This window comes from Dermacentor variabilis, chromosome 8, assembly GCF_050947875.1.
Source record: "Dermacentor variabilis isolate Ectoservices chromosome 8, ASM5094787v1, whole genome shotgun sequence".
Taxonomy (NCBI): Eukaryota; Metazoa; Arthropoda; class Arachnida; order Ixodida; family Ixodidae; genus Dermacentor; species Dermacentor variabilis.
Window position 1 is genome coordinate 7,958,151 of NC_134575.1, and position 21,445 is coordinate 7,979,595.

Here is a 21,445-nt window from a genome sequence, read left to right on the forward strand (position 1 = left end):
AGCTGCTGCTTCCATCTCCCGTTGCAACTACTGTACTTTGCTGTGTATAAGCCTCACGGAAGATGTTTTATATACAAGTCGGAATACAGGTTACATGCGAATTTTTGCCTTGAGGTGCGGCTTCACAGCAGTGAAAATTTCGCCTAAAAGTGTGGCTTCACGGCGGCACCCGCAACACTGCCGTGAAGCCATACTTTGGAAACTCGTCACTCGTATTAGTTTAGCGCACAATGCGCTGCCTAGCACAGTGCTGCACGTAAGTTATCCATTCAATGAACTTCCTTTAATTCGAACTCCATGTAGTCCGAGCAAATTTTCAAGCCCCTCCGAGTTCGAATTATCAAGATTTGACTGTAACTATAATTGTGCTTACACTTCGTGTCACAATTGCCATAAGCATAGCGCATGGATGTACAAGCGCAGTCACTGCTAGCGGGAGAATGGGAGCTTGTGGCAACCCTCTACAGAGCGCTGGCCTTCGTGCCTCGTGAAGTCTTGGCAGATGATTAGCCATAGCAGATGACTCGCTGGGCTTTTCACCAATCGCTTTGATTGTGCCTGTGCCTCAAGGCTTCACGAGGGGCCGGTAGAAAAGCACTTTGCAGAGCAATGCCACAGGTTTCCGTGTTCCCGTTAGCAGTGGCTGCACCTGTACAAGTGCGTACGATGGTGAAATAATGTATGCTAGATGAGTGAACAAATGACATATTTTTGCTCTCTTAAATAAAAATTTCAATTAGGGTCTCTAGCAAACAATCATTCATTTTCTTTGGAGAACAGACAATGAATATTCCCCTGCAGTTCAACATTTCAGTGCTTGCATTGTAGATGTGCTTTTTTGCTTTATGGAAAATTACAGCACAGAAAAATATTAACTGGAGCAGCAGTGCAATGCATGGCACATTTTGAGCCTGCATTGTTTGAGCCTGCATTGCCTGACAAAGTTTCTAGCAAATGGTTATGCTTTGCTTAGTGCAACATGGACCCTAAAGTCATTATTTAAAAAGTTAGCTATAGAAGCATGTTAATTGTGATTACATTTGACAATCATTGCACAAATTCTAATCTCCTCCTTTGCTATAGAACATGGTCGGTAATAATAATGATTTTGTGTCAGGTCCTGCATTCTTAATAATCAAAGATGGTTGCTGAAACATTAAGTATATCCTAACTGCCATTTATGTAATTAATAATTTTTAACATGGTGTTGAAGGTAATAAAGTTGGGCAATGAAAACCGTACATGTATGACAGTGACAACTTGGGATGGCTTTTTTTTCTGTATATACTCAGCAGTAGCCACCAAAGGGTTAAGGCAAGTTGACAGTAGTACATATACTGGCATTTTTATCTGTGTTTTTGTGTTCTTTATTATTCTTTTTATTTTAATTGCTGTGTACTTAAGATGTCTCATTCTCTACATTTCCTGTCTTTGAGTGCTTTACAGTACGGTGCTAATGGCATGAATCAGTCAGTAGTCACTAGCACCAATAATTAAATAATTGAGTGTATGAGCAGAGAAATAAATAAAATAGAACAATAACTGACGGAATTATTCTCCTAACAGAGTGACCTGGCAGAAGAGCGGCGCAGGGCAGAGATTGCCAGCTGGTCTCGCCGCAAGAAAGTTGGCTTGTTTGTTGTGCGACTTTTGGTCAACCTCTTCGTGGTTGCTGTCATTGTAGGCTCTCTTTTTGCTGTCTACAATGCAACTAGCTTTTCATTTCAGGTGAGTTGGTTGCCTTATTTGGTTCTGTACTGAATGCCAACCATTGTTGTTGTCTTAGAAAATTTTCCAGTTGCCAACCATTGTTGTCTTAGGAAATTTTCCAGTTGCTATAGCTACTTTAGTCTTGTTTAGTAGTTTGAATAGTGGGTAGTGAACCTTGCCTAGTGGAGTATGTTATCTCCTCGACAAGCTACGTCCAGGCATGGTCTATAGTAACATGACCATCTGCGCTGGGCTGAAAAGGCACGAGAGAGCCTAGTTTAAGCAAGGACTCCTATAAGTTCTTAGACACTTTGTAGTGTCAACTTCTATAGTTGCCGACCGTTTATTCGGACCTCACGGGGACTGCGGAAATGTCCGAATAAACAGGTGTTCGAAAAAGCAGATTAAGAAAAAAAAAACGAAATCCTTTATTTCCGCACACTTATTCAAGCTTGGCAGTAGGCTTGAAGAAATTGTGAATGCACCGTTGCACACTCTTCCGTTTATGCACAATCAGATAAGCCTGAATCTCGGAGACGGTTGTACGGTCACTATAGGTGGCTGAAAGCACAGGCACTGCTTGTATACGCTCCGCATGCGACGGTAACGTAGCACATGGTGCGTCATCTTCCGACTCGGAGTCATTGTCTGGCGGTGCCACAGAAACCTGATGAACTATCCCGCTGCCGTCAAGTTCTGCACATGTCCGTACAGTAGTGTCAGCACCTGTGAAACTGTCAAATGAGACGGTGTCCGGAATTGCAATGCAACCACTGCGCAGGTCTCGGCAGAACATTTTCCACGTCAGTAGGGAGCACATCGGAAGGCGACAAATCCTAGGCCTCCCGGCACCCGCTTGCCAGCATTGGTCCCCAGCGCAGTCTGCGCGGGCACTGTCGGCACACAAAGCAAACACTACCATCACCAGTTGCACAAACGAAAAATGTGGCCTACTCGCAGCGTCGTGCGCGATGAAACAAATCAGCTGCTGGATTGTCTTGACATGGCTTACTAACTGAAGTGCTAAAGTGCCAAACAGATGACACAAAACATGAAAACTGTTTACAGCGCAAACACATGCAACCACAAAGCATAAGGGACAGGACACATGCTTTGTGGTTGCATGTGTTTGCGCTGTAAACAGTTTTCATGTCAAGTATGCACCAACTCGCCCAGAAAGAAGTTTTAATAAAAATGACACAAGAAGAGACACGGATGAGCACTTATTAACAACTGTTGTTAGTAAGCGCTCGTTCGTGTCTTTTGTTGTGTCGTCTGTTTGGCGCTTTAGTACTTCAGTAACATGCACCAACTAGCCCAACAAAAAGTTCTGCTGGGTGGGGGAATGGCTTACTAAGCTGAGACAAGAACTGCTGTAGAGCCACTCTATCGAACCAGGCAGAAACGATGATGATGAGCGGGGATTTGCAATAGCGCCACTTCGTGGTGCAGCAAGGCGGCTCTGTTCAAAACAAAAATGGCGTTCAGCAAGTCGAACCATGCACCGGTCAGAGTCGGTGCATGGTGCTCTTGATCAAGTTGGCTCCAAGAGTGTCCGAAAAATCAGACGAGAGGTTGCAAGGTGTCCGAATTTTCGGCAGTTATACATTATGGTCTATGGGGAGAATGGCGGTGCCACGAAGCAGACCGAATAATCGAGCATGTCCGAAGTTTTGGAGTCCGAAAAATCTGTCGGCGACTGTATATGGTAATGATTTGGTAATCAGCTCAGAGAGGTTGGGTGACACATGTGCAATGCTTCAAGGAGAAACCAATTTCTAATGTTTGGGAGCGTGAGAAATCGGCGGGAAGTGTGTTTACATTGTAATTTTTATTGTGCCATTGTGCCTAGTTCTGTTTTACTTAAAAATTAGAGCTGCATAGGAGATGGAGAATTATTCTAATTGACTACACTAGAACTCTGAAGACACAAAATTTAAGACGTTGTGCCAGCATTATTTAACTGTTGAGGTATGCATCATTTGAGATGTCCCAGCTGTAATTAAATAAAAATGTGCCTTGCTCACTATGGCTTTTGCTTTAACTTGTGCAACCCTGTATCAGTGTTATTATTTAATTTTGTTGCTGTAACTCAGCTGATGTGTTTTTTCTGCTTTTCCAGAGGCAATCTCAGGCGCAGACTACTCATAAGACCCTTGCATTGGTGATTCAATTCGTGCCCTCGTTGGTAATCACGGGCCTCAACCTTATAGTGCCTGCGCTCTTCTCCAAGCTCATCCGGCTTGAGAACTACTCGGTCGCATTTCAAGTCAAGCTCACCTTGCTCAGGTAGCCGACATGACACTCAAATGCATGTCAGTAACGCTTGAACTGGAGTAGGCTGGATAAGCCTGCCCAATATCTGTTGTTATGAACCAGAATTGAAAGTTTGGTGAATTGGTATTGTTGCACGAAGTGACTTCCTGCAAAAAACTCAGGACTGGCGAAGGAGTTCCGTGTGTTCACCTCTTCCATCTTGGCACAAACCCTTGATCTGGATACGGTTAAACCTAGATATAAAGAACTTAAATATAATGCAATTCTCTATATAACAAAGTATTTAACTTTTATAACTTCTTGTTCATAGAACATCATGTATATTGAACCTCAGTATAACAAAGTGTGTTTACACACGATTTCAATATAACAAAATTTCGCTGTTGCTGCAAAGGAATACAGAGACAATAAAATAAAAATTTCCATGGATACAAATGGTCAAATAGTTGAATGACATGCAACTGCTTGCAAATGTATCTCAACTCAAATTGCGCTGTGCACGACTGGGAGTGCTTGCCGGAGCAGCGTTTTGTTTCGTATAAAGTCCAATACAATAAGATCCTGTGGTGCCCCACATACTGTATGCCTCAAGTGCGAGTGAAAGTGTGCGGTGGTGAGCCGAGAAGGATGGTTGCTTGACGAGCACGTTTCTGTGTGAGCATTGGGAAAGAGGGGAGGGGAGTGAGCTCGCAGTAACATGATCAAATGCACGGAAGCAGGTTGGCGTGTGTCTCCTTTTCTAGGGGGGCCATGGCTGTGCATGGCTGTCAGCATGGCTTAGCACATGCACAGCCCATGCGCCCTGTTTTAGAGATAATCTGCCACGTGTGCAACGACTGGGAGAGCTGAGATGGCATGGCATCGTGGGCTGTCCTCCATCGTTTTTAGTGCTGGAGGTTGCTTAATATTGACTTTCAGAGAGGCAGACGAAGCATTTGCGCCCTTCTGCTGGCGCTTTTCACAATAGCTTTGTACCACTGCGGGTGGCACTAACAGCTACAGGGGTGGAGTGGATGCCAAAGCTTGGCTGGCTTTGCTTCGTATTGCCAATGTGAAGATACTGTTTACCTGGCATGAAACTGTATCTTTGATCCGTGACATTAAAATTCAGCAAAATGATTTTTTCCTCATTCAGATTTGCTTTTCCAACTGCCTGATTATTCTGAAGATTTTGTGGTGCCTTCCAAGTAAGAAAAAGCCATAAGCCACTGTATTTACTTGCTTAAAAGATTGAATTTCAATAGAACAATATTTCAATATAATGAAGCAAATTGTTGATTTTACCAGCTTTGTTATATCGAGGTCTAACTGTATTTGGTATTCATACATCCCTATTTAAAAGCTTATTAATATAAGGAGATAGCATATATATATATTATATCATATCATATCTCTATATTATATATAGAGATATGCAGGAGAGAGCTATCATGTTTGGACGGTTCAGTAAACCATTTACTAATTAGTTATTGTACTAATTATATTGCATCTCAAATAACATTGTGTTGTTTCTTTTTTACAAACATACTCTTCATGGCCAGAAATAAAAGTGAAGAAGTCGTTCTAATTTTCCTTGATGTGAAACTGTGCTTGTTTGTTACAAGGCTTAGTTCATACTCCAAATATGGAAAACAGTGCCGAGTTAGGAAGCAGACAAGTCAAACTAACTTCGTGTCTGAGTGGGCCACGTGTAAGCGGGCAGCACTGAGGGAGCGACAGCAGTAAGGAGAACAATAAACAGTAGATGAGCATGTAGGCATGCTCATCATGATAATGGTCACATTCTGTGATGATTTGTAGTGGAACTTCAAGCTTGTCCTTGCCTCTCATTTCCCAGGACAGTGTTCCTGCGCTTCACATCCATTTTTGTGCTGCTGCTGTCGCTGTACAAGCAGATCAACTGTGCTCCTGTCAGGGAGAACAACTGCCTAGAAGGTTACGGGGATTGCAAGAAGCCAATGGTGAGCGGCTCACCTCTTGTGCTCTGGTGGGGAATTTTTCTCTGTCACCATTCTTTCATGGGGCTGCCCAGAACATTTATTCTGAGACCTTGTAAAACTCTGAAGGCCTTCTAACCCACAACATGTGGACTGCGCATGCGCCGTCGATACTGTGACAGCATGACAATGATGGCACTACAAATAAAAACAAAAACATAACAGTGACAGTGTTTCATCATAATGTCTGTGTGAGGACACTACAATCTTTGTAATGTTTGTGGATCAATACGCTGTGCCTCTTATGTAATGTTAGTATGCTTCTTTGAGCTTGTACAAGATCGGGTGATAGAAAATCGGGCGATTGAAAACTCAGAGAAAACTGTAGTCCGATTTCACTAACGTCAATATGTTGCAAAATATTCGAACACATTTTATATAGTAACATATCTGCATTCCTTGACTCAAACGCTTCTTTTACACCTTCCCAGCACGGATTCTGAAAAGGTTATTCCTGCAACACACAACTAATAGAATTCCAGCACTTCTTATCTAAAACCATTGATAACAATAGCCAGGTAGACGTGGTTTTTATTTATTTTCAAAAAGCTTTCGATATTGTGTCCCATAAGCTCCTAGATGTAAAGCTTGCTGCATTAAATATAAACGAAAACGTTCAAAATTGGATACGAAACTACCTAAACGGAAGAACCCAGTCTGTTGTCCTAAACAACGCTGCATCTTCACCAATAACTGTTTCTTCGGGCATTCCTCAGGGAAGCATACTGGGCCCCTTGTTATTTTTAATGTACATAAATGACATTGTCGAACTAATTACATCACCTATAAAACTATTTGCTGATGACTGTGTGATTTACAGAGAAATTACCACTGAAGATGACATAGATACATTGCAAACAGATTTAGATAAGGTAGCGATCTGGTGTAAAAAATGGAACATGAATTTAAATATAGAAAAGTGCAGTAGCGTAAGTTTTTCCAGAAAATTATCCAAATTTCAGCACCGATATAACATCAATGGCACACTTACCGACATACAGTCGGAATATAAGTATTTAGGAGTCTATTTTACCGAACCACTCACTTGGCATAAACAGATTGACACTGTCATAGCAAAAGCTAGTGGGATGTTACATTTTATTCGCAGAAATTTTAAACAGACAACACGCGAAGTTAAAGAAACTTTATACTTCTTTTATGTTAGAACAATACTTGATTAGGCTTGTGTAATATGGGATCCCTATCAAGATTACCTCATTAATAGACTGGAAAAACTACAGAACCAAGCAGTAAGGTTTGTTTGCAATAATTACAGACCGTACTCTAGCGTTTCCGAAATGAAGGCCACTTTAGGATGGGATCTACTACATATGCGTAGGCAGAAGTTAAGGCTTAAACTATTGCACCGAATATATAATAATCAGACAGGTATTAATCACTATAATTATCTCCTGGAACCAGATTATATATCGACTCGCTGTGATAACAACAAAAAGATCTCAGCCTATAACTGCTGAACAAACACTTTTTACCGCTCTTTTTCCCCCAAATCAATTAGACAATGGAACAGTTTATCAAATGATATAGTAAATATGTCAAATAACGAACTATTCTATTCAATGCTGTGACGGCGCTCTTCTAAAACAAATGTATGTGTTATATATCTTGGAACCTGCTTGTTTCACGTTGCTTGTATGCCTTTCTCTAACAGCTATTGTAGTGCTTCTGTTTGTCAGTATATCTGTCCAAAAGCTTTTCTGTATCACTGGTTATATTTTGTTCCCCCCTACGTAATGCCTTTATGGCGATGTAGGTACTCTGTAAATAAATAAATGAGTAAATAAATAAATAAATAGATAAAAGTTGAGGCCAAAATTACAGTGCTCTTCGGTGTGTTTCTATGTTTGAATGTGGAAAAGTGATAATTTGTCAGTTGCTATGACAGCAGGGAGAAAGAGTGAAGACTATAACTGCTGTCCTTGTGAGGTTAGGATGCTCTGCAACTTAATTGTTTAAGACATGGTATAAAGGACCCTAAAGCAATTTTTTGTGAAAGCGAGAAAAGAAAGTGTTTGGAATTGCAACATATAACCTTGAAGGCACACTAATGAAAAAAGCAAAAAATTGAGCTGTATTAGTAAAGAAACCCTTCCACAACATGATAACAGGCTTGGTAAGTGAGAAAAGGTGCAAGAGCTAAAGATGGGTGGTGATGCTACCTTAAGTTCGCACACTAGCTCACTGTGACGTCATGGATTTTGATGGCATCTGCTTGCACCTAGTTAATTCTTCATTGGTAAGGATGGGCTACAATGTAGTATTCTAAAAAAGCCCCAAACTGCACTTAGCTAGTCTGAAGAAGTTTCGCTGAGCCACAACAGCCCAGATACATAAAAATGCATTGACACCTGTGGCATCACACGTAGGTGCCATTGCTGTGGTTCCGGCACAACATTTAAATGATGCAACTTCGACCATCATTTTCTAATATGGTAATCAACCTATTTCTGCAAAATCCATGAACATATGGCTTACCAGTATGAACCGATTTAGTGTTTCTTTTTACTGTTGCTTTAAGAATTTAATGCAAGAAGTGAAACCACGTGTTGAAAATTTCATTTTTACTTCTAGCCCTTTCAGCGCCACTGATGTACCAGCAGCTTTCTGTGTTTCTGTCGTACCACGTTTTTTTTTTTACATTCCTTTTGTAAGATAGTAATGCAAGGACCATACCAAGAGAGTATTTGCCATTATCTGTGTCATTTTTTTCATTTCTGCACAACCAAAAATAAACCATTGTGGTTGTTTTATACCTAATATCTGAGAAAGAGACCCAACACTGGGCGTATGTAACCTCTGAAAAAAACCTGAGACTGAAAGGGTGAATTGCTATGGACAGCCTCTGTGTCAAGAGCAGCTATTTGAACAGTGTAAAAAATCCATTTCTTTTTGTACCAAGAGGTATATACCAACAGGCTGGAACTTGTAGAATGCTGTGTTTAATGTGGTTATTGGCAAGTTTTCAAAGATACTGTGCCTGACATGCACTGTATTTTTTCTCTTTCCTTCTCTTCTGCAGTGCTGGGAAACAGCAGTTGGTCAGCAGATCTACAAGCTCACTATGTTGGACTTTATTGTTGGAGTGACTCTAGTCTTTGTTGTAGAGTGCCCGCGAAAGTGAGTTTGCTAACTGCTCTGTGCTTTAGTTTGTGTAGGCGTGGCTGTGGTCGGGGTGCCTTCAGGCCAAGCAGCGTAGCTGATATCCTTCTGTTGCTAAGTTTATGACACAAATAACATTGAGAATAATGTTTTTGTTGTGAAAGTTGCAGACAGTTCTAGCATCGCAATATTTTTGTGAGCTCCTAATATGCCTAAGCCGCTTATTGTGTTTCTCTTGCCATGACTTCAAAGAATTTTAAATATACCACTGTCATCCCGGATACATAACTCGCGCTGCTCATGGGTGCACCTCAGTTCTTACTAAGACTTTCTCACTATTTTTTTTAGTGTTGGACAAACTAGCAGAAAATGTGGTATATCTCCCTCTGCAGATATGCAGCGACACCTCTCTGTCTGCTGGTTTTCCTTGTTTGTGTTCCACATGTGTTGTACACCAATACTGCTTTTCGTCTGGTGCATTGTAAAGCAAAAAAAAAAAAAAAACCCTCTCTTGAGGAAGATAGAATCGTCCTAATATCTAACCTTGTCACTGATCATAAGCTGTGCATTGCTGTACTTGTGCCATATGGTATAGCCTAGGATGCTTAGTTCAGGGAACTGGAAAATGCTTGTTCAACATTAATCATCTTGCCCAGTTAAAACCTGTAGTCCTTTATGTCGTTATCACAAGAAATCATTATTGATTGCATTTTGTTTGCTGGTGACATAATTATATTGTTTATTCTTTAGGCACAGCTTTTTAGTACTGTTTATTATTTTTGTGCAGGTTAATAGTCACTCGTTGTGAGTGCAAACTGGCCAAAGTGATTGGCCAGCAGGAGTTCAACATTCCAAACCGAGTCCTGGATCTCGTCTACTCACAGACACTTTGTTGGTAATTGCAACACCTCTGATTGCTGGTCTCAGGTGTTTCTCTGTTATTTTGTGCTATAGTGGTGAATTCTTTATTTCATGAGCCTTGTTAATAAGATTAAATTGTGTCAAGTAGTAACAGACTTGGGTGGCAAGGGGCATGTGTGCATCTCTAGGAGAAGCCTGCTCTGTGATCGCAGCTATGCAGTGCTTGCCATGTGGCAGCAGCCTTTGTTAGGTGGATCTTGTGACTGCTCTGTATCACAGTTCTTGGGGAGCAACCTTATGGGAAGCTTTTGTGTGGAAGAAAAAAATTATATGTCTCCGTCACAGACCAGTGCACAGCCACATCTGCTTGGTGCAGTTGAAGTCCTGGAGTACGTTCTTTTGGGCTAATTGATCCGATACTAATACTGGGACCATAGCACTCAAGCTACACGGACATAGGTGGGTAGACAAGGATGGCACGCCAACTTTCAGCTGTGCAAAGGCTCGCGGTTGAAAGCTAGTACATAATTCTTGTCTGTCTATCAATGTGAACATCGCTTAAGCACTGTTTTCAGCATTAGCTGAAGCCATCTGTATTCACAAAATGTAAAGCAACTCTGATGGTGTTTTCTGTTCTCATATGAAAAACACTATTATTGGCACCTGTTGCTATTTTACTGCCAACTGCATTCATGAGCTAGAGTATGAATGAACTGTGTTAATCTGACCAGGTAATCATGGAATTGAATCAACGATCATGCAGCTTCAGGTGGAGCATTCTAACTACTCTGTCATGGCTGCTTTGTGCAAGCAAATTGGTTATACATATACTTTTAACACGAACTGGCATCTACACTGGCACCTGCTCTAGAAGCACGCACAAATGTCATCTGCCTTTAATGAATGCAATGCAGTGTCTGCATTGTGTGCATCTGTGCTTTGAATACAAAGCTACTCAAAGCAAAATGCTCTTTACATGGAGTGCTGACATTCTCCAGAACTTTCCAGGATTTCATCAGGTGGCACATGGGAGCCTCTAAATGTATTGAGTGGACAGAGGTTCACAACTTCTGCTTGTAGTAATTATGTTAGAGAAATTAAAGAGTCACTGGAAACTGGGGCATCCCTCATTTGAAACGCTGTCCTCATTTTCTTTCTCTGTATATGCATATTATATAGCCTGTGATTGACACGGTGAAATTTTTTTGTTTTTATGTCAGGCTTGGGACTTTCTACTGCCCACTCTTGCCTGCGATCACCTTGATCAAGTACTTCATCATCTTTTATGTGCAGAAGGTTTGTAGTAGCTCCACATTCGTTGCATGCTGAGTAGTAAGGTGATGACAAACATTTTTTCCGGGCAGAATATTTCTCCACATTAATTTCATTTCTATAAGATATTAGCATGATGCAAGATTTCATAAATCTAGCAACACATCTGTGATGATCTTAAAGTAAATTTCTGTGCTTGACCATGTTATTGTTTGTATCTCTTGGCTGGGCACATGTGCCAAGGCACAATGTGCCAGGCTCTGGGGAACGGGAAGACTTTCACTAGTGTTGTGACACAATGCAATATTCAGTCTTATTGCGACAACAATAATATGGACACTCCAGGCTCATTTCTGCCGTCGTGGTAGTGTTCCGTATAAAGTCTATGCGCGACAACACCGTGGCTGCACGCTGTATGCCATGTGTGCGAGTGAAAGCTTGCGAGGATGCGCCGATGATGGTGGCTCAATCTCGCGTGCGTAAGGTAGGAAAGCAGGGAGGAAGCATGCTGTCTTCCATCACGTGCAAGGCACCGAGAAGAGTGAGGGGGCATTCTACTCCATTGGCGGCCTGCGATGCATGGGACAGAGTGTGATCTCGTGTGCAAGTTAGGAAAGCAGGGAGGAAGTGCGCTGTCTTCCATCGCGTGCAAGGCAAGGGGGCAGGGTAGGGAGGAGGGTTAATTCTACTTTGGCGGCGGCTGCTTACGGCGCGGCCACGCATGCCCTACCTTGAAAGCAATCTCCGATGCATCGGACAAAGTGCGATATCGCGCGCGCAAGGGTGGAAAGTGTGGAGAATGCGCCATATCCTGTCGTGCATGAGGCGTTCTACTCCGGCGGCAGCTGTTCATGGTGCGGGCGCGCACCCTATCTTGAAAGGAATCTATGATGCATTAGACAGAGTGCAATCTCGCATGCTCAAGGGAGGGAAGCGGGGTAGAAGCACACTTTCTTCTGTCCCGCGCAAGCCGATGGGGGCAGGGGAGGGAGGGGGGAATTCTACTCCGGTGGCGGCTGCTTGTGGTGTGGCCGCACGCACCCTATCTTCAAAGCAATCTGCAATGCATTGGACAGAGTGCATAGGACAGCTTCGTGTGCGCTGTGTTCTCGCTGCTTAGTTTGCATTGAAGCGAGAGGCAGCTTGAAGGTCAATTTGCTCACTGCTGCTGCTGTGTTTTCTCGCTCCAGGGTTTTGGCAGCGAGTGCGGGCAGTCATCGAGTGATATGTGTTAATGTTTGCTTGTGCATATGCAACACCGTGCTTGTTAATTTCGTTAATAAATGATTGTTTACAAGTTGATACGGGTGATAAAACTACTATACTTACTTCGTATAGTTGTCTACTAATTTGCTGACGCAATTTATGCTTTGCCTTTCGGGCAAAACTGCGACTTTTTTGTTTGGGTTGGCATACTTAAAAGGGGCAAGAAATGTGGGGATGAATGCTATAGCAAGCGGTACACAAGGTAACCAAAATGTTTTTATCGCGCAACATCACTCTCTTCCTGAAATGCTGCACTATCCATTGCCACTGTAAAGCCTCGCAAATTGGGCCCACTAAATTGTAAAATGAACTATTCATATTTGAGATATGGTGCTTGATGTACTGATGTGGAAGGGTCCTCATTTTATCTCTACCATGTGTTTAAAAACTTCATAAATTATGTAGGGAAAGAACACCACTTATCTTTAGGTACCACTTAATACTTAAAATCCCAATAAAATAGTACAGTGTCGACACCCTTCTTTTTTTCTTGTAAGCATGCGTAGCCCTGGCAAAGTGTAACAGGGAGACGTGATCATGTTTTTTATCCCTTGTTGAATTTTCCTTAATTGAGGAAAATGAACAATATTGCTTCAAGACATGCCTGGAAGCAACACTTTGTGAAGTTAATGTGAAACTCCCGTGATGATTCTTTTATAGTTTTGTGATATGGAGCAGAGTTGTGATACGGAGTACCACATGCAACTTCATTTTCTGGGAGTGTCCGTGTGTTTGCAAGAATCCTTTTGTGTTTTCTTTCAGTTCACGCTGATGAACAACAGTGCACCATCTCAGACTCCGTACCGGGCTTCTCGATCCAACACATTTTTTGTTATTGTCCTGCTGTTGGCTCTGTTTCTTGCTGTGATTCCATTCTCTTATGCTCTCGTGGAGTAAGTGCATATTGTAATTCTCTCTTTTCTTTTAAGTTTAGAAAGCTGTTCCTCCATTCTCTTGTGGCAGTGAGGGGAAGGGAAGGGTTAGGGGGAAGCTAGACACCACTGATGCTGTCGTTAGCCATTTTCCATCGTTACCGAGGTTATCTTTCAGTCCCATAACTGAGGTCACGAACGTAGAGACTGTGTTCATAGTCCTCCAAGCAGCCTGTTATTAGCTACCGTATGCATAGTCTAAACATGTTACAAGCATGTCATTCAAGCGCCATGTTGTGTTTTTGGGACTGCTATGCTAAAGCGCCTTGTCTTGTCTTTAGCGAGGAGGATAAGGGGATTCAAGGACACGATTTTTTGCACGTTTTGGGTTTCCCCCAGCTGATCCAACCTAGACAATCAGATAGGAACTTTAATGAGAGCTAGAAATGTTAGCTGAACCAGTCACCTGGCTTGAAACTCCAGTTATTGAGGAAAAATGGAAATTTTCACTTTTCAGAAGGTATTTGTCTGACCCATTTTCATTGTGTCTAGGATACAGCCATCGTTGTCGTGTGGGCCATTCCAGAAGTATTTTTTCACGTGGGAGGTAGTGCCTGACCTGATCAATTCATGGAAGGACCACCCCTGGGGATGGTATGTGGTCAAGGCTGTGGACTTTCTCACCAGCGTTGCTTTTGGCGTGCCTGTGGTCGTGGTGCTGGCGTGAGTATCACTTGCCCCTTGGAGCTTGAATTTTATGGCCAGAAAGGGAGCCTGGTTAGTGATTACATTGTGTGTGTGATATCTAAACTGTTAATGGATTACAGCATCTGTGAGATTGCATTGCAAACTTAAAAGCCACAAAGTGAGACTCTACTGTTTCGTACGTTGACGTCTTGTTATATTAACATGCAGTCCCATGGCATCCTTGTGCTGCAGTGGCTACATTTAATTTTACGCTGAATAGATACCCCCCCCCCCCTTTTTTTTTTAATCAGGGAACTTGCTGCATATGGTGACTATATGCATGATAGCTGCATACTAAAAATTATCTTGCCTTATCCAGTAATAATAATACGTTTATTCATGAAAAGTGGTATAATGTGCCAAGGCATTAGGAAAAATGTTGCTAAAAAGGCAACTTGACTGGTCCTAATAGCCAGAAGGTCAAAAAGGTAGCAGACAGCAAGGAGCGACAAAAACAAACAAAAAAAAAGGAAAAGAAAGGAAAGAGGAAAAACGAAAAAAGAGAGGAGAGAGTGAGAGCATATAGCACATAGATCTCACTTAAAGAAACTTGCTTTGCACATAAACCAGCTCTGGAAAAACAAACAATATAAATATATAGATGCACACAACTTTTAAAAGAAGATTAGGTATATGGTCAAACTGAATTCTCGGGGCAGTAGAAATTATACAGTTCTGTGCCAGAACAATTAGGTACATTGATGGATGCAGATCTGAGATTATTCAGCAAAGTGGGGGAGTGTAACAAGCCATCCGGTTACCATAAGTTGAATGCACATGCGGCAAATGCCAGTATTCCAGGGACCTGGTGTTATAACATGGGATGTTGTGTTCTAATCTAGCCAGAGATGAAACAAGGCTTAAGTTCTGTTTGGTTTCTTTTAGGTATTCAAGAGCAAGGCGGTAGTTAAATATATCACTGACTTTAATTACCTGAAATTTTTAAAATCGGGGCTCAGATGGGGAGTCAAAGGGCATATCACTAATTATGCGAACAATTTTCTTTTGTATTGCAAGCAAGCAGTTAATATTTGTAACAAATGTGGTGCCCCAAATAAGGTAGCAATAGTGAAGGTGGCTCGCAAACAAACCGTTATAAATTAAAATTTTAATCTTCCAAGGCATGTAGCGAACAGAGAAAACGCTTCCAGTAATTTGGGAGAGTTTGCCTGCAAGAAAATCGATGTGATTGCTCCAGCTCATATTTTCATCAAAAAAAGACCCCAAGTGTTTTCACAGAAGGGACAAGTTCAATTTTAGAAGGCCCTAACACCATGTCCCTACAAAGACAGATATTCTTATTCATCACTTGAAATAAAACTGCCTTTGTTTTTAAGCATTAATCTTGAGACCATTTTCTAGAGACCATACATATATTTTTTCCAAGCAAGTGTTAACCACTGATACTAGCTCCGGAGCATTATTGGACAAAAACAGGACAATAGTGTCATTGGCATAGATTATGAATTGGGCATCGGGCTCAATATTAACAAGATCATTGATGTAAAGATTAAACAGAAGAGCCCCAAGGATACTGCCATACTGCCCTGGGGAACACCTGCCATAACACAAGAAATTTTGGACGATTTGTTGTTAATGAACACATATTGGCATCTGTGCTGCAAGTACGACTGAAATAATTTTAAGGCGACACCGCAGATGTTGTAGTAGGTAAGTTTATTTAATTATAGGTCATGACTGATGGAGTCGAATGCCTTACTAAAGTCAATAAACACCTCTAAAGTAAGCTGGCGGTCCTCAAAATTTTGTAAAATATATTCCTTCTGCTGAAGAAGTGCAAGCTGAGTCGATCTGTGTTTGCAAAAGGCATAATGCAAGTCAAATCAAGTAGAAGATGAGCTGATTCACAGCTTGTTTATTGCCACACAAATTGTTATGTCCTGCGCTGAGCCATCCCTTCCAAAGTGGTCAGTGTGGCACTTAGTAAGTTGCCTATCACTTCCTTGACTGCTTCCAAATGTATAGACCTTGGAGGCCCATGCCTGCCTGGGTGCAATTTTTGTAATCTTTCTTAGAGAACAGGGGTTAGGAAAGAAACCAAAGCAGTACTCTGGAAAATTGAAGATGTCATTTGCCAGGATGTGCAGATTTGAGAAAATGTTTGACTGACTTATTGTACAGTTGGTGGAGGTATGCTTACTTTCTATAATTAGGAGCAGCAACAAAGGATTGATTGCGTAAGTGGCTTGTGCAATATTTGAGGTATTTTTATTGTTACAGAGATTGAACAATACAGAAGGAATGCATGTTATAAATATAGCAGCTGTTCACACTGTGTGGTAATGCTGTGAGCCAGACGTAGTGTGAAAACTAGTTTGCATGTCGCCTTTTTGTCTTTCTTAGTGCATAGGTAAAAGCCCTCTACAACTTGGGTCATGCTTAATGTACATTTCGGAGCCTGTTTCTTATACTGATATCATAGGTTGGCAGAACGAGCTGACGCTCATGCATAGCCACCGATATTTGTGCAGATGATGTACTCGCTCACACTCATGTGCACTCACACTTGTCACCACTAGCTCACTTTCCTTCTCTCGCTTACTTATTTTCACCAACACTCAGTCACGTTCACAGTCGCTTCCATTCACACTTACTGTCACCCTCTCAAGCTCATACTTGCATTTGTTTTCACTCATTGGCACTCACTCACAGACATACACACGTTCACTCACACTTGTCGATAGCCACTCTTGTTGATACATCTCAAACTCACCGTCACTAGCTTTCATTCATACTCTCATTAAGCAGCACTCACTCCTGTTCATGGTCACGTCCACTGAAACTCACCAGCACTTACTCCCATTCGTACTCACATCTTTCTTCGCTCACCAAATCTCTATCTCACATTTGTGATATGAGTGTGGAGCGAGTATTCCAAACTATGCTTGATGTCCCATACAGTGAGCTGATTTTTATTCTAACAGCTTCAAAAATTAATCAATGACATTTAAAAAAACATATTTTGTGCATACTGCTGCTTCATTTGTGCTCACATTATGCTGCAAGAGCACAGTTCTTGTTCAGCATTGTTCAGCATTAGTTAGCATTATTGCTTGCCTGGTTGATACAGAAAAAAATATACTTCGTATGAGCACAAGCAAGCTGCTGCTTTAATGTGGAATGGCTTTGCTACCTGTTGGCCACCAAAGGAAACAAGAGCGTGAATAGTGTTTGCAGCAGAATGACTTCACAGGCTGGATTGCTTTGTGTTTCCAGTTCCAATAACGTGAAACCATTTTGTGATTTCCATCAAAGACAAAACAGAATTTTCGCACTAACTGTGATCTCATAAAGTTGCCATGCTCCCTGCTGTACCCGTTCTCCACATTGTTTTTGTAGTTGTTGACAAGCTGCTAAACCAGTTCACAGCCACACAGCAGCTTTTGCTCTCGTGCTCAATGGTGCTCTTTCATTTTTGTCTGACTTCACAGGCAGCCAACAATTACAAGTGCTATACCAAACGATGCAGAGCAATAAATGTGATCTTGTAGAATAATTTGAGCGGAAACAAAGTGAAGCATTTCATTTTTGTATTGTTTGAATGCGAACTCGGGTCACCGTGCATTCATGGAGGGAGTGGGTGCAAACTTGAAGCAGTGCTTCCTTTTCTAAAGCTTACTCTTGAAGGGCTATTCTTTTTTATGAAGTCTTCATAAGCTTTGAATGCATGATGGGCTCTTCATTGTTTCAGGATCAGCATTTACTATTACTATTCTGTGGCAGCTGCACATGCTCACATGGAAAAGGTCCTCAAGGACAAGCTTGTCCTCGAAGGGAAGGACAAACAGTTCCTTCTTGCCAGGATTACCGAAGTTGCACGCCAACGACCTTCGTCGACAGCATAGTCGTGGTCACAAGTATTTGATGTGACCTGCTCACACCAAAGCTTGTTTGGTACCGCCATGTTTTACCACACTCCAAATTGCCCTGACGCTGTTGTCACATATCTCAGCCTTGAATGCAGTGACAGCTGCAGTTAAAGCCTGGCAATGCCTGTGGTGAACTCGCAGCTGAACTGCATCCTGTGTGGCTGTGGCATTTCAGAGGAAACTTTGTCTTGGGATCAGCTCTCATTTTTCTATTCAGATATGATAAAACCTCAATATAATGATTACAGATATAAGGAATTATTGGATATAACGATAAACAACATATTTCTTGCCAATAATAGTGTGTAGTGAATATATGCTTATAACAAGTTTAAGATATAGGAGAGTTATTTTTGTGGCAGATCCAACTTCGTTATAACGAGTTTCAATTGTACCTGTGAAACGTAGAAATGTTTTATTAGGCAACTGCCGAGCCAACTGGAATGATTTTTTTTGTATTTAAGGAAGATTAATTCTGCGAGCTGTAAAAGCGAAAATGTTATTTACGGCCTCAATGCTTCTACAAACATTACTGAAAATCGGTAAAAAGAAAAGCGAAGCACAATGTTTATAAATTTTTAATGTTGTACCAGAACCAGATATTGCGGTTCTATAAACTGCATATGTTACAGCGTCTGAATCGGACAAATATTATATAAGTCTACAGCTTATGTGACAGTGCTACAAGGTTTACAGGGATTTGGTTAAACCCTGCTCACAAATTGGTGGTCTATTTTAGAGGGGTGTATAATACTGTGCCAATTTTCTCTGCTTTGGATGTCTCAATGCGTGCAGTTTATAGAACTGTGATATTGTTTTTTTATTGTCGAGTTACCAAGTTTCAAACTTGATGCTTGTGTATTTTTAGAATTTTGCAATTTTCAACGACTTTCATAAAGAAATAATGGCGTAAATAAATGATCTGCTTCTTACAATCCATAGATATTTCTCCTATAAATGCAGCCAACCTCACCAAATTCGGTGCTGTGAAAGCAGAGAAAATCGATTTCTTCATTCCCATGCATTTGCATAGGAGCCCCAGAGCTAAAGCTACCTCTTAAGCCTTCAACGGTTACTTATATTGATTGCTTATGTTGTTTATCACAATTTGTTTTAGCATTGTGTTTTATGCAAGTTCCATATGGTAGGCATGAGCTGCTGCAACTGTTTTTTGAGTGTGCTGCAGTGGGTGGCTTGTTTACAAGAGTGCCATGCAATTAAGTCTAATCTCTATCTATAGCTCTCTGGCAGAAGTGAATCAGTTTGTACACTATGATTGAGAGCACATTGATGCTTTTTGTTGTCTGCTAGGTAGATCTGCCACATTGCAGCAGTAGCTCTGAACTAGCCAACTTTGTGCGGCATGTCTGTGGGACGTTACTTGAGCCTATTTTCCTGAATGACTGCTACAACATATTTTGTGATTAGCACTTCGAAACAGTGTGTGTTCAGCATGCCTTGAGCTGGGGGAAACTTGTTGGCTGCTTAGGTGCATTCTGTGCTTAATTTTATTACACACTATAGTGTGTTTATTCCTTTTAAGCAACCCGATTCAAGTTTGTGCCTTAAAGGGACACTAAAGGCAAATACCAAGTCGAGCGAAATTGATAGATTAGTGCTCAAGAATCTCTAAGGCATCAATATTATCGCGAACAGAGCCTTAATATTCGAGAAATCGAGGTAAATGCAGGACATGATTAAATACTCCTCCAGAACATTCAAGCACTTGCCTGATGACAAAAGCATTCCTCAGTTAAATTCTGTATCTAGTACTCAACTACTCATTGCAAAAACATCCTCGTATTGTTTTATAACATGAAATAAAATACTACTTGTCCCGTTCCATTTCATGTTTAGAAAAAAGAACTCATTGAAATTACCGTTGGCAACGATGCTGGCGGTCGAAAGGTTTCATTTTCGCTCGACTCTGCGTCACCCACGCTTTCGCGATTCAGTACTTTCCTGATGGTGTAATGCTGCGCTGGTTTTGCTGGCTCGCGAAAACTGCAAGTAGCAGAGAATTCAACTTCCATGTGATGTCACGGGATGCCCCAACGGTCTACGCCACTTGACCAAAAAGCAGTTGCAGCGGCAAATCCACTGCTCTTTCTTGGCTCGGTGCCGCCATCTGTTGGGCGTTGTTTTACTCACCAACGGCAGCAAAAGGTGGGGGTGACGTATGCAAGGTCACCACTCCCTCGGTTGTGTGGCGGGAAATTTGAATTTCGGAAAGGTATTCGGACTCTTCAGATACAATTTTCTCGTAAAATAAGTCTTTTCTTGGCACGAAACAAGCGTTGCGAGGTTTCTGGAAAGGTATTTAAACAGTCCACATCAACTTAGTATTTGCCTTTAGTGTCCCTTTAACATGGAAGACTGTGATATGGAATATTTAAAGGTATGTATTTTGGCCCACTAGGGGCTACAAACTCCTTAAAACCCAAGAGGCAACAGGAAGCCTGCACTTGCTGCTGGCCAGATATTCAGGAAAGATGCTACTCATGTGAATTGATTGCGTGACACCCAGAACACCCAAGGTGCAATAGTTTTTGTGCAACTTGGAGTTACAAGCTTAGCTATATGTTAGCCAAATGCCTGCACACATTAACAATGGCCAAGTCACTTCATGTGACCAGTTGGGTCCCATTTTCATTATCAAATTTTCCTCACTTGCTTGGAATGTGTGTCACTTTTATTTATTGTTAGATTCATTGGCTGCAAATTGCTTGCACTCTTCGGATTTAATCTTTCCTGCATGAAGAAGTCTCGATTCTTAAGGGCCACATAGTTACCGTCTAGAAATGGTGCTTTTTCTTGTGTGTTTCCTTAGGTGATCGTATATTTCCTGCCAAGAAGCTGATTTTTGCTGATGAAGTGTAGTCCATGTGCCCACATGTGGGCACATGGCTCTTAATAAAGACACTCTTGTCACAATATTTTCTGCACATTCTAAGGTTGTGTTGACTCCTAGCTGGGGTTACTGTTTTTAGCATATTCTGTTTTAAATTGCTGATCTTGCAGTGGAAAGAAGACATTTTGTATTGTATATGCTGTTTTATATTTGAATGCAAGTTTTTATGCTTGTTTGTATTAAATAAAGCATGGTTAATGTCAGAAAGGACATTTTTAAAGAACAATTTGTTTATGTGATCGTATTTTGCCACATTCGCGCACTTGCTTGCTACAGTAGCCCAGCAGGTATGGTATTCTATTGCTGGGCACAACATAAGGTTGTGGACTTGATTCTTGGTCACTACAGGTTCATTCCAGTTTATGTGGGATGTGAAAAAACCTTTGTACTTCATATTTGGATGCATGCTGAACACTAAAGGTAATCGTAATTGGTGTCACTAGCACCTCTTATAGCTTTTAAGATATGAAACTACATTATTAATCGACTTCCATTTATTCGACCTTGACGAGACAGAGTAAC

General features: G+C 41.4%; 1 protein-coding gene across 5 annotated transcripts in view; it reads left to right on the forward strand.

Annotated features, from left to right (window-relative positions):
- The window catches only part of LOC142589574 (transmembrane channel-like protein 7), a 93,478-nt gene extending 72,329 nt beyond the window's left edge, over window positions 1-21,149 (forward strand). For all 5 annotated transcript variants that reach the window (XM_075701045.1, XM_075701043.1, XM_075701044.1 and 2 more), the window contains 9 exons: window positions 1,567-1,728; window positions 3,833-3,999; window positions 5,825-5,948; window positions 9,025-9,122; window positions 9,892-9,999; window positions 11,186-11,261; window positions 13,266-13,396; window positions 13,928-14,098; window positions 17,835-21,149. In XM_075701045.1, the coding sequence (XP_075557160.1) occupies window positions 1,567-1,728; window positions 3,833-3,999; window positions 5,825-5,948; window positions 9,025-9,122; window positions 9,892-9,999; window positions 11,186-11,261; window positions 13,266-13,396; window positions 13,928-14,098; window positions 17,835-17,988 (1,191 nt within the window). In that variant the 3' untranslated portion in view covers window positions 17,989-21,149. The remainder of the gene's footprint in view (window positions 1-1,566; window positions 1,729-3,832; window positions 4,000-5,824; window positions 5,949-9,024; window positions 9,123-9,891; window positions 10,000-11,185; window positions 11,262-13,265; window positions 13,397-13,927; window positions 14,099-17,834) is intronic.
- The last annotated feature ends 296 nt before the right edge of the window (window positions 21,150-21,445 follow it).